The 27,981-nt window shown below is 37.3% G+C and overlaps 1 protein-coding gene and 1 non-coding gene across 7 annotated transcripts; one reads left to right on the top strand and one right to left on the bottom strand.

The window, feature by feature from the left end:
- Positions 1-762: 762 nt before the first annotated feature.
- LOC110813659 (uncharacterized) lies at positions 763-26,467 on the top strand. Of its 6 annotated transcripts, none has more exons than XM_088222250.1 (17): positions 766-1,253; positions 1,936-6,910; positions 6,985-7,173; positions 7,924-8,038; positions 10,080-11,136; positions 11,814-12,261; positions 12,565-12,618; positions 12,715-15,556; positions 15,643-15,756; positions 20,475-20,605; positions 22,978-23,070; positions 23,244-23,513; positions 23,616-24,264; positions 24,443-24,518; positions 24,587-24,727; positions 24,828-25,356; positions 26,081-26,467. In XM_088222250.1, exons 1-15 carry the CDS (start codon positions 922-924, stop codon positions 24,684-24,686), a joined length of 11,445 nt encoding a protein of 3,814 aa, XP_088078376.1. In that variant the 5' UTR covers positions 766-921; the 3' UTR covers positions 24,687-24,727; positions 24,828-25,356; positions 26,081-26,467. The 6 variants fall into 6 exon arrangements, with proteins under 6 accessions (XP_088078379.1, XP_088078378.1, XP_088078376.1 ...); XM_088222251.1 differs by adding an exon at positions 25,826-25,866 and having other exon boundaries at positions 24,587-25,356; XM_088222249.1 differs by adding an exon at positions 25,790-25,866 and having other exon boundaries at positions 24,587-25,356.
- Positions 26,468-27,694: 1,227 nt separating this feature from the next.
- Positions 27,695-27,781, bottom strand: TRNAY-GUA (transfer RNA tyrosine (anticodon GUA)). Its single transcript is given in 2 exon segments — positions 27,695-27,730; positions 27,745-27,781. It is a non-coding gene; the product is annotated as a tRNA-Tyr (tRNA).
- Positions 27,782-27,981: the final 200 nt, after the last annotated feature.

Below are 27,981 nucleotides of genomic sequence, written 5' to 3'. Positions count from 1 at the left end.
AAACGGTGTCGTTGGGGGATGGGCTTTGCGTTTCAAAAGGAAAAACTGGCTGGACCATAATTTCGCATCAACGAAAGTAAATTACTAAATTAGTTTTGAAGTTTAATGTTTTATTATAATTTAATTTTTTGTTTTTTTTATAAAAATTAATTTATATTTTTTTAAAACGTTAATTTTTTTTTATTTTTCAAGAAAAAGTAAAAAAAAAAATTTATATTGTATTTAAATATTTTAAAAAGTAATTAAAAAAGTAACATTATAGATTTAATTGCAAAACAACAAAAATTATTATTGAATTTAATAAATAATTTAACAAAATAACTTATTGTAAAAAAAATGATAAAAATTTAATTATATTCAATTTAATAAAAATTTATTGTAAACAAAATAAGGACTTTATTGCAATAGTTTAAATATTATAAATCATTATTAAAGGAGCTAAATATTATTTAATATAATGTTTATATTTAATGTAATTAAAAAAAGCATAATAAATCACATAAAGAAGTGCATAATAAATTATAAATTACAGTTTAAATTTTAATAAAATTGATATTTTTATGAATATATTATGTATCGATAATAATTAATTTATAATATTTAATTTAATAAAATATATTGTGAAAATTTATAATAATTAAATTAATTTTTTTAAGTGTATCATAATGTAACATTTTATTATTTAATAAAAATTAAGTGGGAATTAATTTTGATTCTTTAAAATATAATTTTAAATTAAAAAGAAAAAACAAGTTGTTTCTTCAACGAAAAAATGAAGAAAATCAAGAGCACGTTGGTTAGATTTTCAAACTGCATTCGCAGAAGAACCACCGATTGGCAGAAGACGCTTCATGTGAGGGAGCAAAAGCAAGCAGAGAGGCAGCGGAAGAGCTATGAAAAGCCACAGCCATAAGCACAAGAATGATGCAAGGAATTCACCAGCAGCAGCAGAAACTAGCGGCTCTCCTCGCGGTTGCTCTTCCCAAAGACGATTCTACTCCTCATCCATCTTCTTCCCCCGCAACAGCTACCACAACAACGACAACGACGACGACAAGTACTAATACTGCAACCATCTCAGCTCCAACATCTGTGACGACTGGAACTGGTGCTAACTCGGAGGATGCTGACTCGGCTCGACTCACCGCTATCAACTCACTCCATCGAGCGATTCTTTATCCTCCCAACTCGCTCCTCGTTGCTCACTCTGCCTCTTTTCTAGCCCAAGGCTTCTCTCAACTCCTCGCCGACAAGTATTCCTCCTCCCATCTCTCTAATCTGAGTTTCTATTTCTAAGTAATTAGTTGGGAAGATTAAATTTGGTGAAATTTCAGAAATGGAGACCCGAATAGACTGTTTAATTTAATTGCGCGATTAATTGATTGTTACGGTAGCTTCGTATTTTGTTTTATAATTCCCTTGCACCGTTCAGTTTCTTTTTTTAATGAAATTATTTGAAGATGATACACTTGTTTTTAAGGGATTCGAGTCGATGGTAATTACTTTTTGCTGGTAATTTGCAATATGAGAAAATACAGTTAGGCCTGTCTTTGCAAGGATATTGAGGGTGTATTGACTTTGAGACCAATCGCCGGAATTATTTGTCATGTGCATTTTCGTTTTTGTTTTACTTTAGTTTCAAAACCTCATATCTTTTCCTTGTTATGGGGCTAATTTGGTGAAATCTTTCAATTGTACTCTGGTTTTTCGCTTGGAGATGATAGAAAAACCAAAACCACCTGGCGTATGATAACAGCATGTGATGATGCACTTAAAACTTTAAAGGATTACAAACTAAAAATGAGTCAGCAAAGAATTTTTTTAATTGACCAAAGAGAAAGCTATTGTTGAACAAAAATGTTCTGTAATTTGGAAGGCAATTCCAGGTGATCCAATGTCCACAGCTTGATGTATTTGTTCAAAATTCTGGCTCAGGTCATATTCAGTGAGGCAGTCTGCAGCTACTGCATATGGCGCCCTTTGTGCTGTGGTATGTTCAATCCCGATAGGCTCAAGTGGAAGACAAAATCATGTTATGCTCGGCAGTTTGGTTGACCGGTTTATTGGGTGGTCCTTGCCATTGCTTAGCCATGTCAATGCTGGAGGTGGAACCACAGAACTGGCGTTGGAAGGCCTACGTGAGTTTCTTAGCATTGGAGACGCAAATGGAATTGAAAGATATGCTTTACCAATTCTCAAATCATGCCAAGAACTTCTTGAGGACGAGAGAACTTCAATGAGTTTGTTATGTCAGCTTTTGACTGTTCTATCTTTGATATCTTTGAAGTTTTCTAGGTTCTTCCATCCTCATTTTCTTGACATTGTTGATCTGCTCCTTGGGTGGGCATTAGTACCAGACCTTGGAGAATCTGATAGACGAGTTATTATGGACAGCTTCTTGCAATTCCAGAAGCATTGGGTCAATGAACTACAGTTCTCTCTAGAATTATTGTCTAAGTTCCTGGGTGACATGGATGTACTGGTTCAAGATGGTAGTCCTGGAACCCCACAACAATTTAGGAGATTGCTTGCCTTGCTTTCTTGTTTTTCAACAGTTCTACAATCCACTGCCTCTGGATTGCTTGAAATGAATATGCTTGAACAAATAAGTGAACCCCTTATTAACATGCTTCCCCTATTGTTGGGATGTTTATCTATTGTCGGAAGGAAGTTTGGCTGGTCAAAATGGATTGAGGATTCATGGAAATGCTTGACTCTTTTAGCCGAAATATTGGGTGAAAGGTTTTCCACCTTTTATCCACTCACTGTTGACATCTTATTCCAAAGTCTGAAGGACAGCTCAATTCAACCTGTAGGATCTGGAAAACTTACCTCTTTTCAAGTTCACGGTGTTTTGAAGACTAATCTGCAGTTATTATCCCTGCAAATGCTTGGACTTCTTCCATTATCGGTGCAGAAAATACTTCATTTCGATTCACCAATATCTCAACTGCGGTTACATCCAAATCATTTAGTCACAGCAAGTTCTGCTGCCACTTACATTTTCTTGCTTCAACATGGGAATAATGAAATTGTTCAGCAGGCAATAAGCTTGTTAAACGAGGAGCTGGAGCTATTAAAAGGAATGCTTGGGAAAATATTAGGTCACGAAGATGAGACTAACAATATCATTAGCTCCAAATTTTACTCAAAACATGAATTGTTTGCATTAATCAAATTTGATTTGAAAGTTCTGTTAAGTTCTCTGTCATTGAGTGGAAGTGGCAGTTTGATTGGCCAACCGGAAATATCTGCCTTGTATATTAAGAGGTCAGAAAAATTGGGATCTTTTATTATGGAGAAACTCAATCCTTTTGAATCACCATTTCAGTCATGCGTGGAGTTACAAGTTAATGTTATCAGGGCAGTGGACAGGCTATCAGCGGTTGAGTTCTTGAATAAGTGTGCCACAAGAGACCAGAGTAAAACTAAAGATCGTATACATGTTGCTGCTGAGGAGGTTCTTAATGGCAAGAGTGTCCGGGATGGGGTTTTAGCTCCCATTGTTGAGCATATAAGGAAGTACAGCTTGATCCTAGTCAAAGCACTTAATGTATCTTCTCCTCTAGCAGTTAAAATAGTATCCCTACAGTGGATCCAAAGATTTTGCGAGACTCTTATTTCTACTTATGAGAGTTCAGATGCAGGCATTCACTTTTATGAAGCATTCACATATATTGATGTTGTTGGAAATGTGTTCTTTTCAATTTTGGATGTTGCATTTGATAGGGAACCAAAAGTGAGGTCACATGCTGCATTGGTCTTGGAATTGCTTCTGCAAGCCAGGTTGATACATCCCACATTTTTTTATCCCATTGCTGAAGTAGTCATAGAAAAGCTTGGTGATCCAGATATCAATATAAGAAGTGCATTTGTTGGGCTGCTTTCTCATGTATTACCTGCTGCAATGTATGTAGGTGGTTTGTGTGACCATGGAACAATTACCACTTGCAGGCCGAGTGTCCTTATGCTAGGAAACAATTCTAATTTGTACTGGAAGCAAGTATTTGCCCTTAAGCAGCTGCAGCAGCAATTTCACTCGCAACAATTTTTTTCTGTTCTGAGTTATATTTCACAAAGATGGAGAGTTCCACTTTCTGCTTGGATTCAACGAATCGTACAGACCAGTTGGCATTCAAATGACAATGCCTTTGGTCAAGTTGAAGAAGCTGGAAATTTCGGTTCCAGTGGCATATGGTTGGATATAAAAGTGGATGAAAAAGTTCTTGAAAGAATTTGCTTGGTGAACAATATGGCTGGCGCTTGGTGGGCTGTGCATGAAGCCGCTAGATATTGTATTTCTGCACGCCTTCGGACTAATCTTGGTGGGCCTGCCCAAACTTTTGCAGCCTTAGAGCGAATGCTCTTGGACATTGCACACTTACTACAGCTTGATAGTGAGCAAACTGATGGAAGCTTGAATATAATAGGTTCTTCTGGTGCACACTTGTTACCAATGAGGTTGCTTTTGGATTTTGTAGAGGCTCTGAAGAAAAATGTATACAATGCATACGAGGGATCTGCGGTTTTACCATCTGCTCCTCGACAGAGCTCCTTGTTCTTTCGGGCAAACAAGAAAGTATGTGAAGAGTGGTTTTCTCGTATATGCGAGCCAATGATGAATGCTGGTTTAGTACTGCAATGTCATGATGCTACAATTCAGTACTGTACTTTACGATTACAGGAACTTAGAAATCTTGTGGCCTCATCTTTGAAGGACAAGTCTAGGGCACAGGTAACAGAGAACATCCAGAATATCAGAGGTAGATTTTCTGGAGATATCTTGAGGATTTTACGTCACATGTCATTAGCATTGTGTAGGAATCATCAGTCTGAAGCTTTGATGGGTCTACAAAAGTGGGTTTCAATGACTTTCTCTTCCCTGTTTATGGATGAAATCTCCCTGAAGAATAGTAGTGGGCTTTCAGGACCATTTTCATGGATAACTGGGATGGTATATCAGGCAGAAGGCCATTATGAGAAGGCTGCCGCTTATTTTGCTCACTTGTTACAGAATGAGGATTCACTCAGTTCTATGGGTTCTGATGGTGTGCAGTTTGCCATTGCACGAATCATTGAGAGCTATACAGCTTTATGTGACTGGAAGTCTCTAGAAGTATGGCTATCTGAGTTGCAAATGCTCCGTGCTAGGCATGCAGGAAAAAGTTATTCTGGTGCTTTAACAACAGCTGGTAATGAAATAAATGCAATTCAGGCTTTGGCATGTTTTGATGAGGGTGATTTTCAAGCGGCATGGGCATGTCTGGATTTGACACCAAAAACTAGCGGTGAACTTACACTTGACCCCAAATTGGCTTTACAAAGGAGTGAGCAGATGCTTTTACAGGCATTGCTTTTACATAATGAGGGAAAAACTGAAAAAGTACCACATGATTTACAGAAGGCAAAGTCAATGCTGGATGAAATGTTGTCTGTTATATCACTTGATGGGTTAACTGAGGCAACACCCTATGCGACCCAGTTGCACTGCATCTTTGCATTTGAAGAAGGACTTGGGCTTAGAGGCAATGAAGCCAAATCAGAACTAGGTCAAACAATTTTAAGTTCATGTATTCAGTCATCGCAGACTCCAATTAATAGAGTCCATCAAGATTGTAGCCCATGGTTGAAAGTTCTTCGTGTTTATCAAACCATTTCTCCAAAGTCTCCAGTCACTTTAAAGCTCTGTATGGATGTGTTGAGATTGACCCGTAAACAAGGAAATATTTTCTTAGCCAAACGCCTAAAAAACTATCTCAAAGATCATGTGATGAGTTTCTCTGAGGAGAAATGCCATTATTTTCTTATCTCAAACTTGCAATACGAGGACATCTTGTTGATGCACGCTGAGAACAAGTATGAAGATGCTTTTTCAAGTCTTTGGTCATTTATAAATCCTTCCATGGTTTCTTCAGCATCAATAGCTTTGGATGCTTCTGATAGAATTTTGAAGGCAAAAGCATGTTTGAAACTCTCAAATTGGCTGAGACAAGATTATCGTGATATGACTTTGGAAAATGTTGTTATCAAGATGTCAGCAGATCTTAACATCGATGGTGTCTCTTCTATTGCTAATGGTAGATCCTCTGTTGATAATGAAAACAGGAGCTGTAAACTAACTGGAGGCCTCATTATTGAGGAACTAATTGGCATGGTTACAAAATTGGCCACCCAACTTTGCTCTGAGATGGGCAAATCATGGATTTCCTATGCTGCTTGGTGTTTCAAGCAAGCCACAAACTGCCTTGTTACACCACAGGAAAATGTCCTCCTCTCATGTTCTTTTTCTTCTATGCTTGTACCGGAACTCAAACCCGAAAGATTCAAGTTGACTGAAGATGAGTTCAAAACTGTGGCATCCGTCGTTTTGCAGCTTGTCAGGAATGAGAATGGCTTAAACGATCTGAATGATGAAGGGGAAGAGGAGCGGATCTGCCTTGATTCTAGAGAACATGTAAGAGATAAAACCAAGGGAGAGGCATTGGTGCCGCAAGTGGTGGAGATACTCGAAGCTGCAGCTGGGGTGCCTGGTGTGGAAAACTTCACTGGTGGATGTCTTTCTGCTACTTTAGCTTCTCAGCTGCATAGTTCCTTCCACCATGCAAATATTGCAGTTGAAAATACTGATATAACACCTGTAATTGATAAGTTAGTTGATGTCTGGTGGTCTTTGAGAAGGAGAAGAGTGTCACTTTTCGGGCATGCTGCTCTTGGTTTCACACGGTACCTTTCATATTCCTTGAACAATTGTCACTTTTCTCATACTGATCACGAGTCACTAAAACGAAAAGCTGAAAGCTATGCCTTAAGAGCTACACTGTATGTCTTACACATTCTTCTCAATTATGGAGTAGAATTAAAAGATACACTTGAACCTGCTCTTTCAACAGTTCCTTTATTGCCATGGCAGGTGAGAAGCTTTTCTTAAATTTTTTATTCTTGGCTGCAAATAAGTTGTGACATGGTTGGTACAACTTTTTATAGGAAGTGACACCTCAGTTGTTTGCTCGGTTGAGTTCTCATCCTGAGCAGGTGGTCCGGAAGCAATTAGAAGGCTTGCTGATGATGTTGGCTAAGCTCTCTCCTTGGTCTATAGTTTACCCAACACTGGTTGATATTAATGCCTGCGATGAGAAGCCTTCGGAGGAGCTTTTGCATATATTAGATTGCGTGGTAATGAAAAGTCTTTGCTTATTCTGTTCTATGGTCCTTTTAGTTAGAAAAGAACAATCTGTCATTGGTGGAGTTATATGCATAAAATAATCATAAATTTCTTGTACAAATTTTTTTTTTTAATATCTTTTCCACAATATAAACCAGTTGGGTTGTAAATGTGTTTCTGTTGCAGGAATTATTAGTTTCATGGCTGAGGTTCTATTTTGCATATTTATATACTGAAGAGATATTATAATACATTTGTTGTTTTGCATTTCTAACAGTTTTGCTCCAACACTGCTGTACTGGAGTCCTTAAGAATTCCACTTGTCCTGGAATATGTTTGTATTACACACTTTAACAAAATTGATGTGTTTGATCCTACATTTACATCATTTGTAAGCCTTGACATCAAGGAGCTTAAATCTGTTGTTGTGTAATGCTGCAAATGCTCAGTAGACCTCTTACTGTTGTTAATACTCGTGGTTAATTAACTGGAAGTTGAGAATTATGTTATGAATTAAGATCGAATGATTCCATATTTAGAGACATAGATGAGATGGTAGTTTTAGCGTAGGTCAGTCATCTGCACCATATGATGCATAAAGAATTCTGTTCTTGTATATATTGTCTTTGATTATCATCTTAGCTTATTGTTGGTAAATTTTTTGCGAAGCGACTTAATTTTCCTGAAAGTTAATTTGAACAGTAAGTTGCTTGGTTAAATTGACCGATGAGTTGGCTTAGGCGTTAGTCTATCATTTGCAGAGAGGACTTTACCCAAGATTAATTCAGGATGTACAGCTGATGATAAATGAGCTTGAAAATGTAACTGTCCTTTGGGAGGAACTATGGCTCAGCACACTTCAAGATCTTCACATGGGTAAAACTCAGCTTACTATGAGACTATTGTCTTGATTCATTTTATTCCATATATTTTTTCCTGATCAGAGATGTATAAATAGTAGTGAACTTTATCCTAGTTTAACTGTTTGGCAATAGCCTACAGTCTGTTAGATAGTATATTGTACTTTCTGTTATTTGCTTAACTCAAGATTGGTTTACCAGTTAAGTCTATCCCCAGGGACCCACAAGAAGTTCAAGTTGGACGAAAAGCCACAAACCACAGAGGACTGGTTGATTTCTGTCTTCCGTTAGGATTTTAGTCAGATGTACCAGAGGAATTCACATTAGAATTCCCTATAGAGTAATCTTCTAATTTTTAAGTTATATTAGAACTCTACAGTGAGGAGTTGGTCAAGATGTTAGTAATTATCCCTTAGACATTGTAGGTTCTCTCAAACAGGCCCAGCCATAGGCTCTGTAATGACTATACATCGCTTGCTGGAAGATTTTTCCCTTCATAGGGAACCTAATATTCTGGTACAAAAGAGGGGTTCATGGCAACCCTTCAGATCTTCATTAGAACTTTGATTCCTTCCTTAAGCTTTACTAGGAGGACCGCATATGTGATTGCACCTAAGGGAGTAGGATCAGGCACACTTTTGATAAATGACGGGGCAACTCATCATCAATATCGAGGATTTACCAAACAATCTCTCCCACTAATAGTGCCAGCATGGATTAGGCAAGCTCTTTGACATTGCTACAAGCAACCTATTGTGCTACAGAGGGCAATGGTGGTAGTAGAATAGACCCCAGGTATTCAAAACTTGACTTTCCAAGATTTGACGGAAACCTAGATCCGTTGATGGCTGAATGGGTATACACATTCTTTTTTGACATAAAAAAATTCCAAAGTGAAAATAGTCAGGCTTGCTTTCTTCTACCTAGAAGGGGATGTCGAGCTCTAGATCTTGAAATTAAAAACAGACAATCCAGAGCTTAGTTAGGAAAAATTTAAATCCCACTGCAACTTGCATTTTTGGGCGTCACTTTATAGCAATAAAGTCCGAGAATTAGTTAAATTGTGAAAAACCAAAAATGTCAGATGAATGCCAGCAAAGACTCAAGCAGCTGTCTGCCTGGGCCTCTCCACTTACCCTAAACTTGGATTTTGAAATCTTCTTGAGGCTATGGTTAGAACAAATTCAAAATTTATATAGTGATTGGCTGACTATTGTCTGTCAAGTGCACCCACTTTCTCTTCTCTTTTGTTTCCTTTTTTCTTTATATTTGGAGGACAGCTAGTTCTCCCCTGACGTACCTACTCTCTTTTCCGATCGTAACTATTCCTATGAATATCTGATGTGGGCTTTAATGAAAATAAAACAGCAGCTTGTTCTGTCATTAGCATTTTAGTATTTTTTAACTGCCTGATTGCAAAAGTGTCCTTGACTCTCCACTTTTTTTCACTTTGGTTCCTAACTTCTCAATTATTGCAATTAAGCTCCTGACTTTTATTTTTTTTAACATTGGTCATTAGTTAATTTATCAATTAAAATAGATAAATCATTAGATAAGTCATCACTAAATAGCTGCTATTCATAAAAAATCAATGACACGACTGCCACGTGGATTAAATGTACAGAGTTCGAGAAAAAATTAATTGGGGCATATTTGCACAAGTATGGTTGAGAGGCGGAGAGAGTAGCTGGATTAGATTGTCTTCAACAGGTCACTTTTGGATCTTTTAAAAATTGGTAGGATTTTAAGTGGCGTATATTAATTCATGTGGCAGCCATGTCATTGACTTCTTATGACATGACTATCACATGGTAATGAAATATTGCTATGCTTGAATATTGGTCAGTGTGTTTAACATGGCAGTTTGTTTTGGAAATTTTTTGTTATTAGTCTACCTCTTTAAAACTTGCGACAAAAATTGTTGCAAGCCAATGACTTCCAGTGCTTTTCTTGCTACTATAATATATGGTTGCTGTTTCTTTTCATTTGCTACCTTGCTAATTTACTTTGTTTTGAGCTAACGGCTTATGAATTATCTACACAAAATGTTCTTTCAGATGTAATGAGGCGTATAAATGTGCTAAAAGAGGAGGCGGCACGGGTTGCCGAGAATGCCACTCTTAGTCAGGTTGAAAAGAACAAGATAAGTGCTGCCAAATATTCAGCCATGATGGCTCCCATTGTTGTGGCTTTAGAGCGTCGTCTAGCTTCAACTTCTCGAAAACCAGAAACACCTCATGAAATGTGGTTCCATCAAGAGTATGAAGAACAATTGAAATCCGCAATCCTGGCCTTTAAGACCCCTCCTATGTATGCTGCTGCACTTGGTGATGTATGGCGCCCATTTGATAACATTGCTGCATCCCTGGCATCTTATCAGAGAAAGTCATCAATATCTTTAGGAGAAGTTGCTCCACAGCTTGCTCTATTATCATCTTCAGATGTTCCAATGCCTGGTCTGGAGAAGCAAGTTTCCTTATCTGAATCCGAAGGGGGTCTTGCTGCCACTCTTCAGGGAATTGTCACAATTTCATCTTTCTTGGATCAGGTGACAATTTTATCAACCAAAACAAAACCTAAGAAGCTTGTTATACTGGGTTCAGATGGGAAAAAATACACTTATCTCTTGAAAGGGCGGGAGGATCTGCGCCTTGATGCAAGAATAATGCAGCTGCTGCAAGCTATAAACAGTTTTTTGCGTACATCTCCTGAAACTCATTGTCATTCACTTGGCATTCGCTATTATTCTGTGACTCCAATTAGTGGTCGGGCTGGTCTCATCCAATGGGTGGATAATGTGATAAGTATATATAGCATCTTTAAGTCTTGGCAAAATCGTGTCCAGCTTTCACAACTCCCAGCCTCAGGTGCTGGTAATACGATCAATTCAGCTCCTCCTCCTGTTCCCCGACCAAGTGACATGTTCTATGGTAAAATTATACCAGCATTGAAAGAGAAAGGCATAAAGAGGGTTATTTCACGAAGAGATTGGCCTCATGAAGTAAAGCGGAAAGTTCTACTGGATCTTATGAAAGAAGTCCCGAAACAGCTTCTGCACCAAGAACTTTGGTGTGCTAGCGAAGGGTTTAAAGCCTTCAGCTCAAAATTGAAGAGGTAATTAAGAGAAGTTGAAAAGCTCTTCAAAATATCCTGTTATTGAATTGATGTTCCAGTAGTGCGACTAACTCATTTATGCCTTCTACTCCACTGTTCTAGTAGTGGGACTAACTGAAATTTAAGGATTAGTGTGCACTTAGGCTTTGATCTTCTGGGGTTTGTTTTTGAGAAACCTGGATGAAGGTTAAGGATGATATACATCGGTTAAATTTAATCTGAAGTTGTTTTCTTCTGGAATTAAAGGAACTTGAAAAGTTAGGACAGAACCTACCAGAGTCTGCATAAAATGAACTGATATCACATTATTCTTTATTGAAATAAATAAGATAGTATGACCTTCTAAAAGTTGCAGTCACTTGTGTTTCCCTTATCCAAAATTATCACAAGTTTCACTGGACTAATTTTATAATATTTCAAAATACTTGTAATAGAGTAGAAACATTTAAATATTCTACTTGAAAACATATTAAAAGTTGACTCAAAATGTACAGAAGCTGTTGAAACAAGCTTTGAAATGAGCCCTAGCTTTGGCTAAAAACTAATTGACAAAGCTCAAATGAGTCCATTATCAATCAGGCGTAGTTATTCTTGATTAGCTTGCTTTCTTTTGCCAAAAATTCGAAATTCTTTTCCCTGCCAAGAATTTTGAATTGTAGATTGCATTGCACTTGTAGGTATTCTGGAAGTGTTGCAGCTATGAGTATGGTGGGCCATATTCTGGGTCTTGGGGACAGACATTTAGACAACATTCTCATTGACTTCTGCAGTGGGGATGTACTACATATCGATTACAATGTTTGCTTTGATAAAGGGCAAAGGCTAAAAGTTCCCGAGATTGTTCCTTTTCGCCTTACCCAAACGATTGAAGCTGCTTTAGGATTGACTGGAGTTGAAGGTGCCTTTAGGGCTAACTGTGAAGCTGTCGTTGGGGTTCTAAGGAAGAACAAGGACATACTTCTGATGTTACTGCAAGTGTTTGTGTGGGATCCACTTGTAGAATGGACACGGGAAGATTTTCATGATGATGCAGCTATTGGTGGTGAGGAAAGAAAGGGCATGGAATTGGCAGTTAGCTTGAGTTTATTTGCATCACGAGTGCAAGAAATTCGTGTTCCCTTACAGGTATTTAATCAACATGAAGCCTTAGATCATATATGTGTATATTCTTCTAAAAATAAGTATGGAATACAATTGAATCTTCATGGTGCCATGAGTTGGAGTTGTCCTCATATTAAAATTCATCTTGAACTTATTTTTCCTTTCTGTTGGCTGATACCTGTAATGTTGTGTGATTTGTTTTGGTCATAATCCATAAGTTGGCATTGTGGCTAGTGTTTTGCTTCCAATTTATGGTCTTATCTCTTACTCTCTATTTTATTTCTATCTAGACATATGAATAATGCTGATTTCGATTATTGTGATTAGGAACATCATGATCTTTTATTGGCTGCTTTACCAGCTGTTGAAACTGCACTTGAGGTAAGGAAGGTTACTGCTTGTGTACTTTTTGTCTACTTATCAGTTTAAAGTGTTTTCTCTTCTGGAAGGTTTTCTTACTGAAAATTTATGTTTCAGAGGTTCTCTGAGGTTCTAGATCAGTATGAGCTTGCCTCCTCCCTTTATTATCGAGCTGACCAAGAGAGGTCTAACCTTCTTCTGCATGAGACATCTGCAAAGACAATTGTTGCAGAAGCTACTTGCAATTCGGAAAAAACTCGTGCATCCTTTGAGATTCAGGCCAGAGAATTTGCTCAAGCAAAGGCCATTGTAGCTGACAAAGCTCAAGAAACAACTACTTGGATAGAGCAGCATGGTAGGATCCTTGATGCTCTCTGGAGCAATTTGATTCCAGAAATAAATGTCTCCATAAAAGTGAGCGACAACATGGATACCATATCGCTTATATCTGCAGTTCTAGTGGCCGGAGTTCCATTGACTATAGTTCCAGAGCCTACACAAGCACAGTGCAATGATATAGATAGGGAAGTTTCTCAGCTAATCACCGAATTGGAAAATGGACTTTCTGCTGCATTTTCTTCCCTTAAAGCATATTCTTTGGCTTTGCAAAGAGTTCTTCCTTTAAATTATCTTACAACCAGTGCAGTGCATGGCTGGGCACAAGTTCTGCAACTATCTGTAAATGCTCTTTCACCTGACATCCTCTCTCTTGCCAGAAGACAGGCCACTGAGCTGATTGCAAAAGTAAATAGTGATTTTCTTGCTGTCAAATGCAATCATGATGATCTCTGTCTTAAGGCAGAGAGGTATACAGTAGAGATTGAGAGAGTTGAAGAAGAGTGTTTGGAGCTAGTCAACTCAATTGGATCAGATACTGAATCAAAAGCTAAGGACCGTCTCTTATCAGGTTTCATGAAGTACATGCAATCTGCCGGTCTTGTAAGAAAAGATGATGCTGAATTTGGACAATCAAACTACGATGCATCTAAGGATGCCAAACTACCAGGGGAGCTGGAAGAGAAGAAGAAGAAGGTGTTGGGTGTTCTGCATGTAGCTTCAAGTTCAGTGTATGACCATGTGAAGCACAAGGTACTGGACATATTTAATGGTGCAGGAAGGGACAGAAACAGTAGGTTGCAGTCTGATGTAAGCCTTTTCAGTGAGTTTGAAGAGCAGGTAGAGAAATGCATGCTAGTAACAGGCTTTATTAATGAACTACAGCATTGCATTTGCGGGCACATATCTAGCATTGATGTGGATAGAGAGTATGCAAAATCTTATCCTGAAAGGAATTGGGCTTCAATCTTTAAAAGCAGTTTACTTTCTTGTAAGAGTTTGATTCAGCAAATGATCGAAGTTGTTCTGCCAGATATAATGAAAGCTGCTATTTCATTCAAATCAGAAGTGATGGATGCATTTGGATTGATCTCACAAATTCGTGGGTCAATAGACATGGCACTTGAGCAGCTCATCGAGGTTAAATTAGAAAGGACATCGCTCGTCGAACTAGAGCAGAACTACTTTGTTAAGGTTGGCCTCATAACTGAGCAGCAACTGGCTCTTGAAGAAGCTGCTATGAAAGGTAGGGATAATTTATCCTGGGAAGAAGCTGAGGAACTGGCCTCCCAGGAAGAAGCTTGTAGGGCACAACTGGATCAGCTCCACCAAAGTTGGAGCCAGAGAGAGATACAAATTTCTAATCTCCTAAAGAGGGAAGCTGAAATTAAAAGTACCCTGGTTTCTTCCGAATGCCAATTTCAATCTCTAATCAATGCTGAAGAGTTCGGAGAACCTAATGTTATAAGAAGCAAAGCACTATTGGGAATGTTAGTGAAGCCTTTCTCTGAATTGGAATCAGTGGATAGAACACTGGCCTCATTTGGCAGTTCTAGTGTGTCTTGCTCAGATGGGATTACTGACTTAGTAGATGTTATGAGTTCTGGGCAATCATTAACTGAGCATATATGGAATTTCAGTAGCTTCCTCAACAATCATGCATTCTTTATCTGGAAAATAGGTGTTTTGGATTTCTTTCTTGATTCATGCATACATGATGAAGCATCATCCTTGGGTCAAAATTTAGGGTTTGAACAGCTTTTTGATGTTGTTAAGCAAAAGCTTGAAATTCAGCTTGAGAAATTTGTAAGTCGTTATCTGAAGGAACGAGTTGCTCCTGCATTAGTGTTTTCTCTAGATAAAGAAAATGAGCACCTGAGGCAACTGCCGGATACAACAAAGGAATTTATTGTTGATCAATTGAGGAAGGAATTCAGTGCTGTAAAAAGGGTTCAATTCATGTTAGAGGAATACTGCAATGCACATGAAGTTGCTAGATCAGCAACTTCAGCAGCTTCTCTGATGAAAAGGCAAGTGAATGAGCTTAGGGAGGCTCTTCGTAGGACTTCCCTTGAGATTGTCCAGATGGAATGGATGCATGATGGTATTTTAAGCCCCTTACATAACACCAGGTTTATCTTGCAGAAATTTTTTGCCAGTGATGAGGACTTGTATCCTGTTATTTTAAATCTCAGTAGACCTAAACTTCTGGAAACTATACAATCTGCTATATCAAAAATAGCTGGGTCTTTGGAGGGCATGCAAGCCTGTGAACGAACGTCTTTTGCAGCAGAAGGGCAGCTTGAGAGAGCAATGGGGTGGGCTTGTGGTGGACCCAATTCGAGTACGACTGGAAATTCCTCAGCCAAGGGTTTGGGGATTCCTTCTGAATTCCATGATCATTTAATGAGGCGGCGGCAATTGCTATGGGAATTTAGAGAAAAAGCATCAAATGTTATCAAAGTTTGCATGTCTGTACTGGAGTTTGAGGCATCAAGAGATGGTATTTTCCATGTTCCTGGAGAGATCTATGAATTGAAGACTAGTGGCGCTGGCAGGACATGGCAGCAGGCTTATTTGAATGCATTGACCACATTGGAGGTTACTTACCATTCTTTTACACGTAAGTGCTCTACTCTACTAATTGTGAATAATTTATCCCGGTTAACGTTCCATGTACTTGATAGAATATGTTGCTTCTTATATTAGGTACTGAACAAGAATGGAAGCTTGCACAAAGCAACATGGAAGCTGCTTCCAGTGGCTTATGCTCTGCTACTAATGAGCTCTCAATTGCCTCTCTTAAGGCAAAGTCAGCTTCAGGTAAGACACTCTTTCTTTATAAATGTCTCCTCACTTAAATTTCTATTCATACCCATCCTTTCTAAGTGTGAGAAATGGTTGAATGTGTATTTTATTGAATATTATAATTTTATATATACAGATTTTCTAGAGTAGAAAAAGAAATTGACCATTAATTACATTAATGACATAAGGCACATTTTATCCTAATGTTTTTTAACCTAATTATATTCTCTTTTTAACATTGTCATTGAAGTTAGGAATAGATATTGTTCATAACCAACTTGCAATAGTCTAGAATGCTAGATTACTCTTGCCTTTAGTTAACATGTCTACAAGCTGAGAGTTGGTCAGCGTATATGGGTACATATTAAGCCATTGTCTAGCTTTTTTGTGATAAAATGCTTTTCAACTTTAATATATTTGGTTCTGTCATGTTGCACTAGATTACAGGTCATGCTTTTGTCCAATTTAGTATCACAGTATAGGTGAATGGAGTTTCCCTACTTAATTTTCATATCGTTTAAAATTCTCTTTAGTTATAATAATTCACATATCCTATGAGTTATTGATCAGAATTTTGATTCTACAACTCAACCTTGTAAATATATTTTCCTTCTTACTCTTCTATGTAACTATGTTTTCTCTAAGGAAGGTACAGTAACTTTTGGTAGATCTTTTATCCATTACTAACCTTATGTAGTCTATATTCATTAGACTTTTAGGAGGAAGGTGTTATTCTTTCAGAACATGATCCATTTCTCAGGTGACCCTTTTAAGTAATGCAACACTCTATATGCTGCTTGTAAGCATACTTCTTTAGAGTAGTCTATGGACTAACTTATAAAACTTACTGCATAGACGATGTCAAGGCTTGTGTTTGATAGGTACATTAGTTTTCCTACTAATTTATGATATATTTCCTTATCTACTAGTGTATCTTCTTCTTCCAGTCTCAGTTTATGATTGGGATTGATATGAGTACTAGCTAGCTTACATGCTAGTCTGCCCATATATCTTAACAAATCATGAATGTATTTCTATTAGGAGATGAAGATCCTTGATTTTGAGTGAATTTCAATTTGCAGAAAGTATTTCAACTTACCTATCTTCTTGATTTTGAATTTTCTAACCAAGCATTTATTGAACATTAATTTTTCGCGTTCATCATCTCCTGTTACAATGATATCATCGACATGTATTAAGAAAGTGGTAACTCCGGTTATATCAAAATACTTGATAAACAGATTGTGATCTCTTTGAGCTTGCTTGTATCTCAAGTCTATAATCACCCCTGCAAATCTATGAAATAATACTTTAGATGATTACTTGAGTCCATAGAACGTCTTATTCAAATTACAAATTTTATGTAATCATGTCCCTCTGTCAAATTTTGGTAGAATCTCTATATAGATTTTTTCTCGCAGATCTCCAAGTCGAAATACATTATTTACATTAAATCATTGCAGTTGTCAATCAAAATGAGTAGTTAAGAATAGCAAGATTCGCACTATGTGTTCATCTTAGCTCCTAGTGAGAATGTCTCTCAATAATCTATATTTTGGTTTAGGTATATCCTTTTGTCACAATTTTATCTTATATTTTTCGATTGTTTCGTCTACCTTAATTTTATTGTGAACACCCACTTGTAACCCATATGCTTCTTCATTTAGATAAGTCGACCCCTTCCTACATCTAATTTTTCTTTAATGGTTACGTTTCAACATTCATAGCATTTTTCTATTTTTCATAGAATAATGTCTCAAAGATAATTTAAGGATAGACAAAGACAGAGTTAAGGATAGACCCAATATTCAAACTTTTAAGAAAATTTTTGTGGGATTGTGAACATTTATCTTATAATATGAACTATGAGATAGAATAAAATGAATATTTAGTGCATGTCCTGTTTCCTTTATAAGTTGCAATGAGTATATCATTATCAAATTGTATAAGGCTTTCATAGATTGCTTTAGTCTTAGAATTTGTGTCGAATTCTTGAACCTGTTTCGATTCAAAATTCAGATTCTTGCTCCTCGTATTATTTCAGAAAAAAAAATTATTCCTTCTTGTATATACCTAGTGAATTTGGAGTCAGGTATAATTTCTTGAGTGAGTGGGTTCTCTTGTGGTTTTTGTGGGTTTTCTTGTACTGATGGTTGAGTATGGTAAGAGTAATAGAGTGAAAAACTCGGTTTTCTTTCTTCAAATATAGGCCCCTCTCAAAGATAAGATTAAAAAAAATATGAGTCTTCTGCAACAAATATGGCATCTGCAATCACATAATTTTTTGTGTAGGCAGATTGTAACACTTATACTCCTTTTGATAGAAATATCCAACAAACACACATAATAAAACTTATATGTTAAAGTTTCCTCTATGATGTGAATGAATGTGAGCATAGATGACGCATCTAAATATTCATGGGACCGAATGGTTTGTGACACTTATTTCTAAATGGAATTTGGAAATGGTTTTTAAAGGAATTTTGAATTCTAGCGCACTCGAGGGTAAACAATTAATAAATCATGTGGAGGTAAGGATGGTTTCACCTCAATATTGTTTTGCGACATGGTTCTGGAATAGAAACACTCTAGTGGTTGTAAAAAGGTAATCATTCTTACATTCTATCATACTGTTTTCTTGTGGAGCGTAAACACAAGATGATTTATGAATAATCCCTTCTTGATAGAAAAATGAAGAGATTGTGTGGTTAAAAAAATTTTTCGGGCGTAATCAATGTGAAATCATTTTATGTGGATTCCAAATTGGGTTTTTATCATCTTGCAAAACTAGGTATTATGTGGTTAACATCTTATTTGGATTTGAGTAAGAAAAATCATATAACCCTAGTATAATCATTAATAAATGATACAAGTCATCGACTTCTAAAACTATTAGGAATGTGGGATGACTCCCAAGCATCACTATGGATTACAGAAAATAGAAGTATACTTCTTTAATTGTACATGCTTATGTTTGGCTAAAATGCATATGTCGCAATCTAAATTCTCATAAATAACAAATGAAACATAACCTTTAAAATGGAAATGATGGATGGCCAAGCTTCTTGTGGTAAAGTCAAAACTTGTGGTTAGGGTTGGTAGAAATAGCGGAGAGAGGTCCACTAGGTGTATCAAGTAGTACAATTCGTTTCTAAGCTCAACAAATCCAATTATCTTTCCTGGATTCTGATATTGATAACATGTAATTATCTCATTTAGTGATAACATTTCGCATTTACCAAAGATTTGAACCCTTGATCAAAATTCTGGCCGAGTCCTATCAGGAACTGATAGATCCAATCTTTATTTAGAAAATGTTTGAAGAGGACTACATCCTTGTTGTTGTCCATTATAAGGCTCCAGTACTGATTTAATTCTTGCCACCAACCTTTTAACATGTTCGGATATTCTGTAACTGACATGTTTTCTTATTTTATGGACTATGTCTTGACTTTCTAGTCATAAATCTACGCTGAATTTTAACTTTAAAATCGACTCTCCTGGTTGCATCCCACACACTTTTTGCTATTGAAAGAACATAACTATTTTACTTATTTCTGGCAACACAGAGTTCCAAAACCACGTCATGATCATTAAGTCTTTCTCATCCCATACATCAAAGGCGGGATCACCTAGTTTTGATCCAGTGCGTAAGAGGTGGCTGAGCTTTCGTTACCTCTTGAAAGTGATCCAAATTAATTACAACCAAATCAACTAGTTATTCCTGGTAAAGCAGTAAGCAACTTGGATTGACTAAAGTTTGGTATTGTTTTGGGTAGGGTTTCCTATGTTGAAATTTCTTCATGTACTTTGAGATGTAACTTCTGACATATTTTTAAGAGTTGTAGAGAAATTATGACCAAATAAAAGGTCATGGGAACTATGTTACCAATAAATAATGTGGCTATGTGCCTGGACATAACCACCATTTGCAGCGGCTGAGCAGGACAGAACCTGGAGAGAAACGCACGCAGTAGGATGGGTCACAGTTCAGTCTGCACACAACTTGCAGTGTGCGGCCTAGGGGGCTGGCACATGGTAGAAGCAGCTGGACATGAATTTTGACGAGGCTGTCCGGACAGGGTTGTGCAGGTGCAGGCGTAGGCATGCGGTTCTGGCAGCAGGCGACTGGGTGATTCCTTCTGGCTGCTTATGGCCATGAGGTTCTGGTGGCAAGAGCCGGTATTGAAGGCCAGCTTGTGGTGGAGATGGGTTGGAGGCGAACACACAGCAGGGGATAGGTGTGGCTGGACTGTACGACCGCAAATGTGACTGGATTGCGCGTCTTGCGGCTGGTTGCAGGAGTCGTGGCTTGCCGCTTAGTTTTTTCTGGCTGTCGCCGGCGATGAAGGCCAGCTAGACTGCTGACGGGCGGCTGCTGTGGTAGTTGGCGGCTGGACTTAGCTGGCCTCCCCTCTTTAGGGTTTTTCTTATTTTGACAATAAAAACCAAATAAGATTTGGAAAAAATTATATGGTTTTTCTTTAACTAAACTTCTGATATATGTAAAAAATTGGTTGAATGTATATTTTATTGAATATTACAATTCTATATATACAAATTTTTTAAAATAGAGAATGAAATAGACCTTTGATTACATTAAATTACATAAGGTGTATTTTACTCTAATATCTTCTAACCTAATTACATACTCTCTTTTAACACTAAACATCGTGGTTGTGTTTATATCTATAACTACATACTAGAGATTAAGTGATCTTTACCTTCTGCAGGTGACTTACAGAGCACTGTACTTGCAATGAGACAGTGTGCATATGAAGCTAGTATTGCGCTGTCTGCTTTTAGTCGTGTATCGAGAGGCCATACTGCTTTGACTTCTGAATCTGGTTCCATGCTTGAAGAGGTATGATTTGCACAATGGCAGAATCAAGCCTTTCTCTCCTTTTTTTTTTTACCTGTTTTTTAATGAAATATACAAGGTTCTAGCTGAGAGTCTGAAGACCTATTATTTTGGTACCGATGCCTGTTAACAAAAAATGATCTTCATTTTAACTCCATGGCATCCCAAAAGAAGCAATATGCTTTCCTTTTTACCTTTTTTTTTTTTTTTGAATGGCACCTGTGGGCGTGAGTTATGTGCCCAGTGTTGTGCCATGTGACAAAGATGACTGAAGGAAGAAGAAGAATTAAGCTAAGCTGCTAACTGCTTGGTGTTTAATATGTTATTTTTTGTTTTCTCATTTTATGCTATATATTTTGTTATTTCTTTTAGCTGGGCAGTTTCTTGCATTTGAATTTGTCTTGGTTGTGTTAATGGATAGGCTATTCCTGGTTTAAGGGAACAATTACTATCCTAGTCTGATGTGTAAAACTAAGTTTGCAAGAAATGAAGAGGTTATGCTGACAATAGTTCTGATATGTTTTTTTTTATTCTTTCAAATTCTTGGAAGTCATTGATATTCTTTTAACAAGCCCATGCTGGTTGATCCCATAACAAGATCTTAAAGTAGGGACCATAACTTTGGTATAAGAGCCTACTGTCATGGAGCTCTTCTACCAAAAATTCTTTTTTATTGGGTTGTGGATTGTTGCCAGTGGATGCACTCATGGGAAGGACTCAGCCTTTTGTATTGCTGCATCTTGCTTTTGCACTTGTAGACAAGCTCACTTTTAAGAGGGGAAGTGACAATATGAACCAAGAATAGTCAAACTAATGATAATTTTCAGAAGCCTTATGTATTTCTCTTTGGAGGCTGTTTTTTTTTTTTGGGGAAGTAACAAGTCTAAGGTATATTATTACTAAGGGAGTGCTGTCCATGTACAAAAAATTTACAGTTCAGTCAGTATGTCAATAAAATTCCCAAAATCTTTGGGAGCTGGGTTATGAGAGGTTTACACATGGAAACAAGAGAAAGAAACACTAATAAAGTTCCTCTGCGTAGACAGTTTACTTTCAATTTTTTCCCTTCTGTTGCAATTTCTTTCTTATTTAGGAGATACTTGTGGTCTAATCGTGTTCCAAGAAGCATATAATAAGCAATTTTGGCAAGAGAAAAATAAGTAAATTTGCCTGAAAAAAAAATGCGCAACTTTCTTTCCCAAACTCGGAGATTCAAGGATTCTAGTTTTATGAGCCCTTAGGAAGTGGAAAATTTTCCCGCGACTATTTTTTAAGTACTGACAGGTGTACTAGTAGTTGTGTGGTTAGAAAGGGTATTCTTCAGGGGTACAACAACTTATGGACCTGTATATGTCTGTCCTTTGAGTATTCTTCAATCTCTAGCAGATGGCACAAAACTACTTCTTCAAGCTCTAGCGGATGGCACAAAATTACTTTTCAAAAAGAATCTCCTTCCATCTAGAAGAAATAATTGTTTGTTCAGTATTGGACTGTCTATAGAAACTATATTAATTTCGCTAAGTTATTCAGTAATCCAATCCTATTTTAGAGGCCACAATGCACGACTGAGGGATTTGTTGTTTAGTAAGGAAGATAAAAGGATTTCCAGGGTATATTTCTTTCTGGCATGTTTTCTTTACTTTCATTAAATTAATGGTTGGCAGTAGGATTAAGTGTTGAATTATCCTTTTATCATTTTGTTTTAACATTTCCATGCTTGAGGTTTTTGCCATCTGCTCTGTTTTAGGCTCTTTGTTATGTTCATCTACAGCTTACTGATTAATTTGTGAATTCTGCTCCACATAGTTGATATTTCATCATTTCACCAAGCGTGGATGGTCAAATGTACCAACTCCTTTGTGTTTCCATTGAGAAATGCAAGCTTGACCACAGCTCTGGTTTATTTGGTCTATCCAAATCATTCATGTGGATCTGGTTCCTTCCTAATCAATGAGGAATCAGAAATCAATTTTGTGAACTTAGGCTTTCTAATTGACACAATCTTAAACATGTTGGGATTGTGAAAACACGAGAGTCTACAAATGTGTTATTTTCAGTTCTCCTAAGAATAAAAAAAGAACTCTAATTCTTGTTCTTACCTTCGCATATGAAGGTTTCTGCCAGTAAATAATGAGAATGATGGAATATTTAAATGGTGCTGATATCAATCGGAGAACACAAAAAGAAATCTTTTGAGTAATAAGGGCAAGGAACATCAGCAACGTTCCCCTACCCCCCCAAAAAAAATAATAATAATAATTACTTCTAGTCTAACATAAAGAATCATAATTTTGACTTCACCAAAAATAATTTACTACATTCTTTGCCAATTTTTTAGCATTTGAATGTGGCTGATATTGTTTTACTTCCTTTAGGTTCTTGCAATAACTGAAGATCTGCCTGATGTTCACAGTCTGGGGAAGGAAGCTTCTGCTACACATAATTCTCTTATGGAAGAGCTGTCAAAGGTCTTGCCTGTCTGCAATTTTGTTTCTGTGTTTTTCTTGACTGCATGTGTTAATAAAGCGGTGTTCAGGGGATGTGTTGAGTCCATGCATTAGTATTCATTTTTCAAAATTTTTAGAGTTCAGGTTTGCTTTAGAATCACCTATTTATTATTGACTTTGTAATTCATGAGCAGGCAAATGCAATACTTCTTCCACTTGAGTCAGTATTGTCCAAGGATGTTGCTGCTATGACTGAAGCTATGGATAGAGAAAGGGAGACTAGAATGGAAGTATCTCCCATCCACGGGCAAGCCATATACCAGTCATATTCTTCAAGAGTTAGAGAGGCTTGTCAGAAATTTAAGCCTTTGGTACCACCACTTTGCTTTGCCATCAAGGACTTGCATTCAATGTTGGCCAGGCTTGCCCGAACTGCAAGTCTCCATGCTGGAAATCTTCATAAAGTAAAATCCCATTTTGAGATTAACCATTAGTTACTATATTTGCACTGCCCTCTGAGCATAGAAACACCTGAGTTCATTCTCTTTCTCTTTCTCTCTCTCTAGGCTTTTGAAGGACTAGGTGAAAGCCAGGAAGTAAAATCACAAGGAATTGGTATATCCAGGTCAGATCTTGTTGGTGATGATTCTGAATTTGATGAAAAAAGGGAAGAAAGCCTCTCGAGTGGCAGTCAGGGAACCCAAGATCTACTAAGTGTTGCTGCTGGATTATCACTGGGGGATAAAGGATGGATATCTCCACCTGATAGCATCTACAGTAGCAGTTCAGGATCTGGCACTAGTTCAACTGAGGCAAGTCTTGTAGATAGTTTCAACGATCCAGCAGAGATGGGAGAAGAGCTTTGGTCTGATCAAAAGGACGGCACAGCATATAAAACTTCTGTTCCATCCTCTCAAGTTGGGACCCAGAAAATCCCACTCTCTGAGCACTTGGTCTCCATGCAAATGGCCATGAATAATAATGATACCAGTTCTATCAAATCTGCAAGCGAATCAAAAGAATATCTGAAAGATGGGGGACAATCACGGGATGAAGCTGCAAGTGTCCCTAGTGAGTCTTTACAACGTTTGAATGAGAGCTTGGAGGTGAAGTTTAAGGGTGAAGATGAAGTCTCTTCATTTAACAAGCGTAACATTGAGGTTGAAAGTGAGGCTTCTCGTCCTAATACACAAATGAGTAGTCGAATTGCCAGAGGTAAGTGTAGAAATGTTTGTATTTCTTCACTTTTGGTTGTATTTTGCCCTGTGATTATTTTCTGCCAGTTTTAACGTTCTGACCCTATTTGATTGTACGATTTCTGGGCATTTTTTCTCTTTTCACTTTTTATTAGCCTGATAATGTATTGGAAGATAAAAATTTTATTTGTGTGTAGGTAAAAATGCTTATGCAATGTCAGTTCTAAGGCGTGTTGAGATGAAATTAGATGGTCATGATATTGCTGACAACAGGTATCTACTTTCCTTGAGAATCTGAAAGCTCAAGTAAATTTTGTACTAACTACTCCCTGCCATTTCAGGGAAATTAGTATAACAGAGCAAGTGGATTATCTACTTAAGCAAGCCACAAGTGTAGATAATCTTTGCAACATGTATGAAGGTTGGACACCTTGGATTTGAATCATGGAGGATTGAGCGTTGAGCAAGCTGCCAGTATTTCAGTTACTTCCTATGTTGACTCACTTTTACCTGGAGCATTTTAATGGGAAGTATGCCACTGGAACTTTTGCATCGTAACTAAAGCTTAGCTTTTGGTTTCAGATTTCCTGGTTGTCCAATGCAAAATGAGGCATGTTTACCTTTACTAGGGACCAGGAAAGAGCCATTTAAATTGACGACCAGATCATGCTCGCTTTTGCCTCTTTTCAAGAAACCGGTGGGTTTTTGAGGTGCATGCCATTGTCCAATACCACTCATGATAAATTTCTGCATGCAATCCCTTGTGTGATTCAAGGATGGATAACAATAAGCCAGATTAAAGCTGGTTTACATTGGCAATCGTCATGAGGCTTCCGCGGTTGCCTTCAAACTTCGAAGTTTTGCAAAGTACTTCCAATCTGGATGCCACCCATTTGGAAATGATATAAGAAAGTTTTAGCATCATCAGTTCATAATCAGTGGAACCCATTTCTTGTGATTTCTGGATTCCTAGTATGGCATTTTAGCATGGAAAATGAGATCATAAACTGCTGCGGATCAAATTCCAAATTCAGTCTGCAGTTCTAGGAGCTGACGTGCATTGGGAGATGAGGCTGAGAATGGTGTGTTATTCCAGGTCCTTAAAGCAGAGGTATTTGAAATATATAGTCTTTCAATGCTTTGCTGTCATCTCATAGTTACTCTAGTGCTTAGCATTAATAGCATAATAGGGGAAAATATGTTATATATTTGTGGTCCAAAGAAGATTAAGACCGCTAGTAGCTAGTGGTTTTGAGTGATTGACCGGATTTGCTGTAACTCTGTGGTGTAAATTGGTGTTGGCAATGGCTATTACTGTGTCGGAAACATGTTAAATTACTGTTTCTTACTAGGACGACCAGATTTGTTTGGGTTAGATTAAATTTGGTTATAGTCTGACTGTGAGAATGCAAGGGTGACCTAAATTGGTCGTCCTAGTAAGAAATATAAGGTCAAGACCGAAACACACGTCAGTTTGTTGGTGAGTCCACGGTGTTCTACAGTACTCAGATGCTATGTTTACAAGAACTGTTTTCTTCTTTTAGATACTGTCAAAACTAAGGATATCAATCACCTTGCAGACTGCGTGGGATCTATCTTATAATTTGTAGCTTCTCAAATTGTGAGTTGTTGTATATTTGCGCTATTTTTTTTTTTCTAATAACTCGTAGTAATCAGTAACTTTATGTAACGTTATGTTATTGTACAACATCAACCAACTTGCAAAAGAATTTACAGAATAACTATAAAATTGTATGAGGATCATCTCGAGGCATAGTGATATTCTTACATCATAATATTTGTCTTTACTTAATACTTTTTCCTCTTGAATTTAGGTCGATGGGCAGAGCACTGTGGTTTTCTTTGCTGGGAATGAAGCTGGGGGGCTCAGTGACTTGGAAGTTTCTTCAAGAAGAGGTTGGTCAACTTGGAGATTGTTCCTTTTTTATGGCTGTGAACTCCATTGAGGAAAGGTACCACTGAAGCCACTTTGATAGGAAGATAGGAATTTTAACCATTGCACATTTAAATGGTAAGGACGGTACGAATTATTAAATGAATGTTATGACGATAAAATTCCACCAAGTAAATATGTTGTTAAGAGTTCGAAATATTTAGAGGATGAGAGATTAGATATACAAAATAAATTCCAAGTAAAATGACTCGAACAAACACTTTGCGTTGTTAGCGTAAATTTTAGCTTATAATATTTAATTATACGAGCCACTGTTTTCACTGGTTGATTGTAACTTTTGAAAACTATTATTATTTTAAATATCAATATCTTACAATTAAAAATTTTATATGCAAAATTAATGTTGTATACTTGAATTCTTAAGGTGAGAAGAGCAGTCTGGAAGAGGGCTAAAATATTCCTGCCTATACATAGTTTGGATAACGTCAAAACGTTACCCACCAAAAAGAACCGTATCTGGTACTGACAAAAGTCCGAAAACTTACTTCCTGTGGTTTTGAAGCTTCTGGTTTATACTAAAACAGTGCGATATGTATAAAATGTGTGTGTGTGTGTGTGGGTGGGTGGGTGTAAGCACACAGACTCACATTTCCAGCTTAAAAAGAATACGTGCGCCGTAGATAACTGCGAAGAAAAAGACAGAACCACTCGTGAATCAAAAGCTAGTATTTATTTATTAACATCAACCCGTCGTATCTATAAAAACCCCGAAACACCAGAATATCAACCCGTCAAGCTTATCTTTCAAATATCTTCGTAAATCACTTTCAAAAGAAATATCCTTCTTTTGTTGTCGGAGAAGATTTTGATCTCTCTGTTGGCAAGAATTGATGTCTGGACTGGTGGACATGTGGACTAGCGAGCTCGCCAAGCTACGCGAAAAGGGTCAAGCTCGGACCATTTCTCCGTTCAAAGGTTCTAACCCTGTCGAGGTTGAGTCTAGCCAGCCTGTGGTTCGACCAGGAGAAGTGAGCTCAGCCGCTGGGTTGGTTCGGGCTTCAGAGCGAGTCGTGCCATTTAACTCAGCTGCTCCGGGCTTCTCCGAGGCGTCTATTTCCATGCTCGTTATGTGCTTTAACGTTTAACCTTAGACGAAGTATCTTCTAGCTTCATACGATACGATCATATCACCTTTTTCTTTTTCTCCTTTTTTGTAATTTCTTGAGACCCTTCGTGTAAATATTGCAGCTGAACATAACCAATAATCTTCTATCCCAATATCTTTGGTATCTCTATACAAAAAAAAAAAAACTATATTATATAATTAACGAAAATAAAGAAATTATTTTACGTAATCAAACAATTTATATAAATTAAATAACTTTTAGTTGTTTTAAAAATTTATAATTAATTCAAACCTGCTAGTTGGAAGCACTGAGGAAGTAATTTTTAAAAATAATAATTTATACGGCCAATCTAGAAATTAGTAAAGATATAACGGTAACATTGAGCAGACGCAAAAAGGCAAAAATTTTCCGACCTGCCGGATTCGAACCAGCGACCTAAGGATTATCTGTCTTACAACTACAGTCCTCCGCTCTACCAACTGAGCTAAGGTCGGTTTCGGTTCGATGAGAAAAAGATTTTATTTTAAAAAGTAAAATTTGTCATTTGGAGCTTTCTAGGAATGAAAAACATGAGGCGGCTCAAAAGGAGTTTCTTTTTCGTTCGCCGTGCCAAAAAAGACCCTTCTTTTATTGCTTTTTTCTCTTTTGATGAATAAAAGAAAATATCTACGGTTTGGTCCATTGTGATTGAGAT

The sequence above is a fragment of the Carica papaya genome, chromosome 6 (genome assembly GCF_054855325.1).
Source record: "Carica papaya isolate Zhongbai chromosome 6, ASM5485532v1, whole genome shotgun sequence".
Classification (NCBI taxonomy): Eukaryota; Viridiplantae; Streptophyta; class Magnoliopsida; order Brassicales; family Caricaceae; genus Carica; species Carica papaya.
The sequence above is the reverse complement of the archived record's forward strand: the minus strand, read 5'-3'. Positions and strand labels throughout refer to the sequence as shown.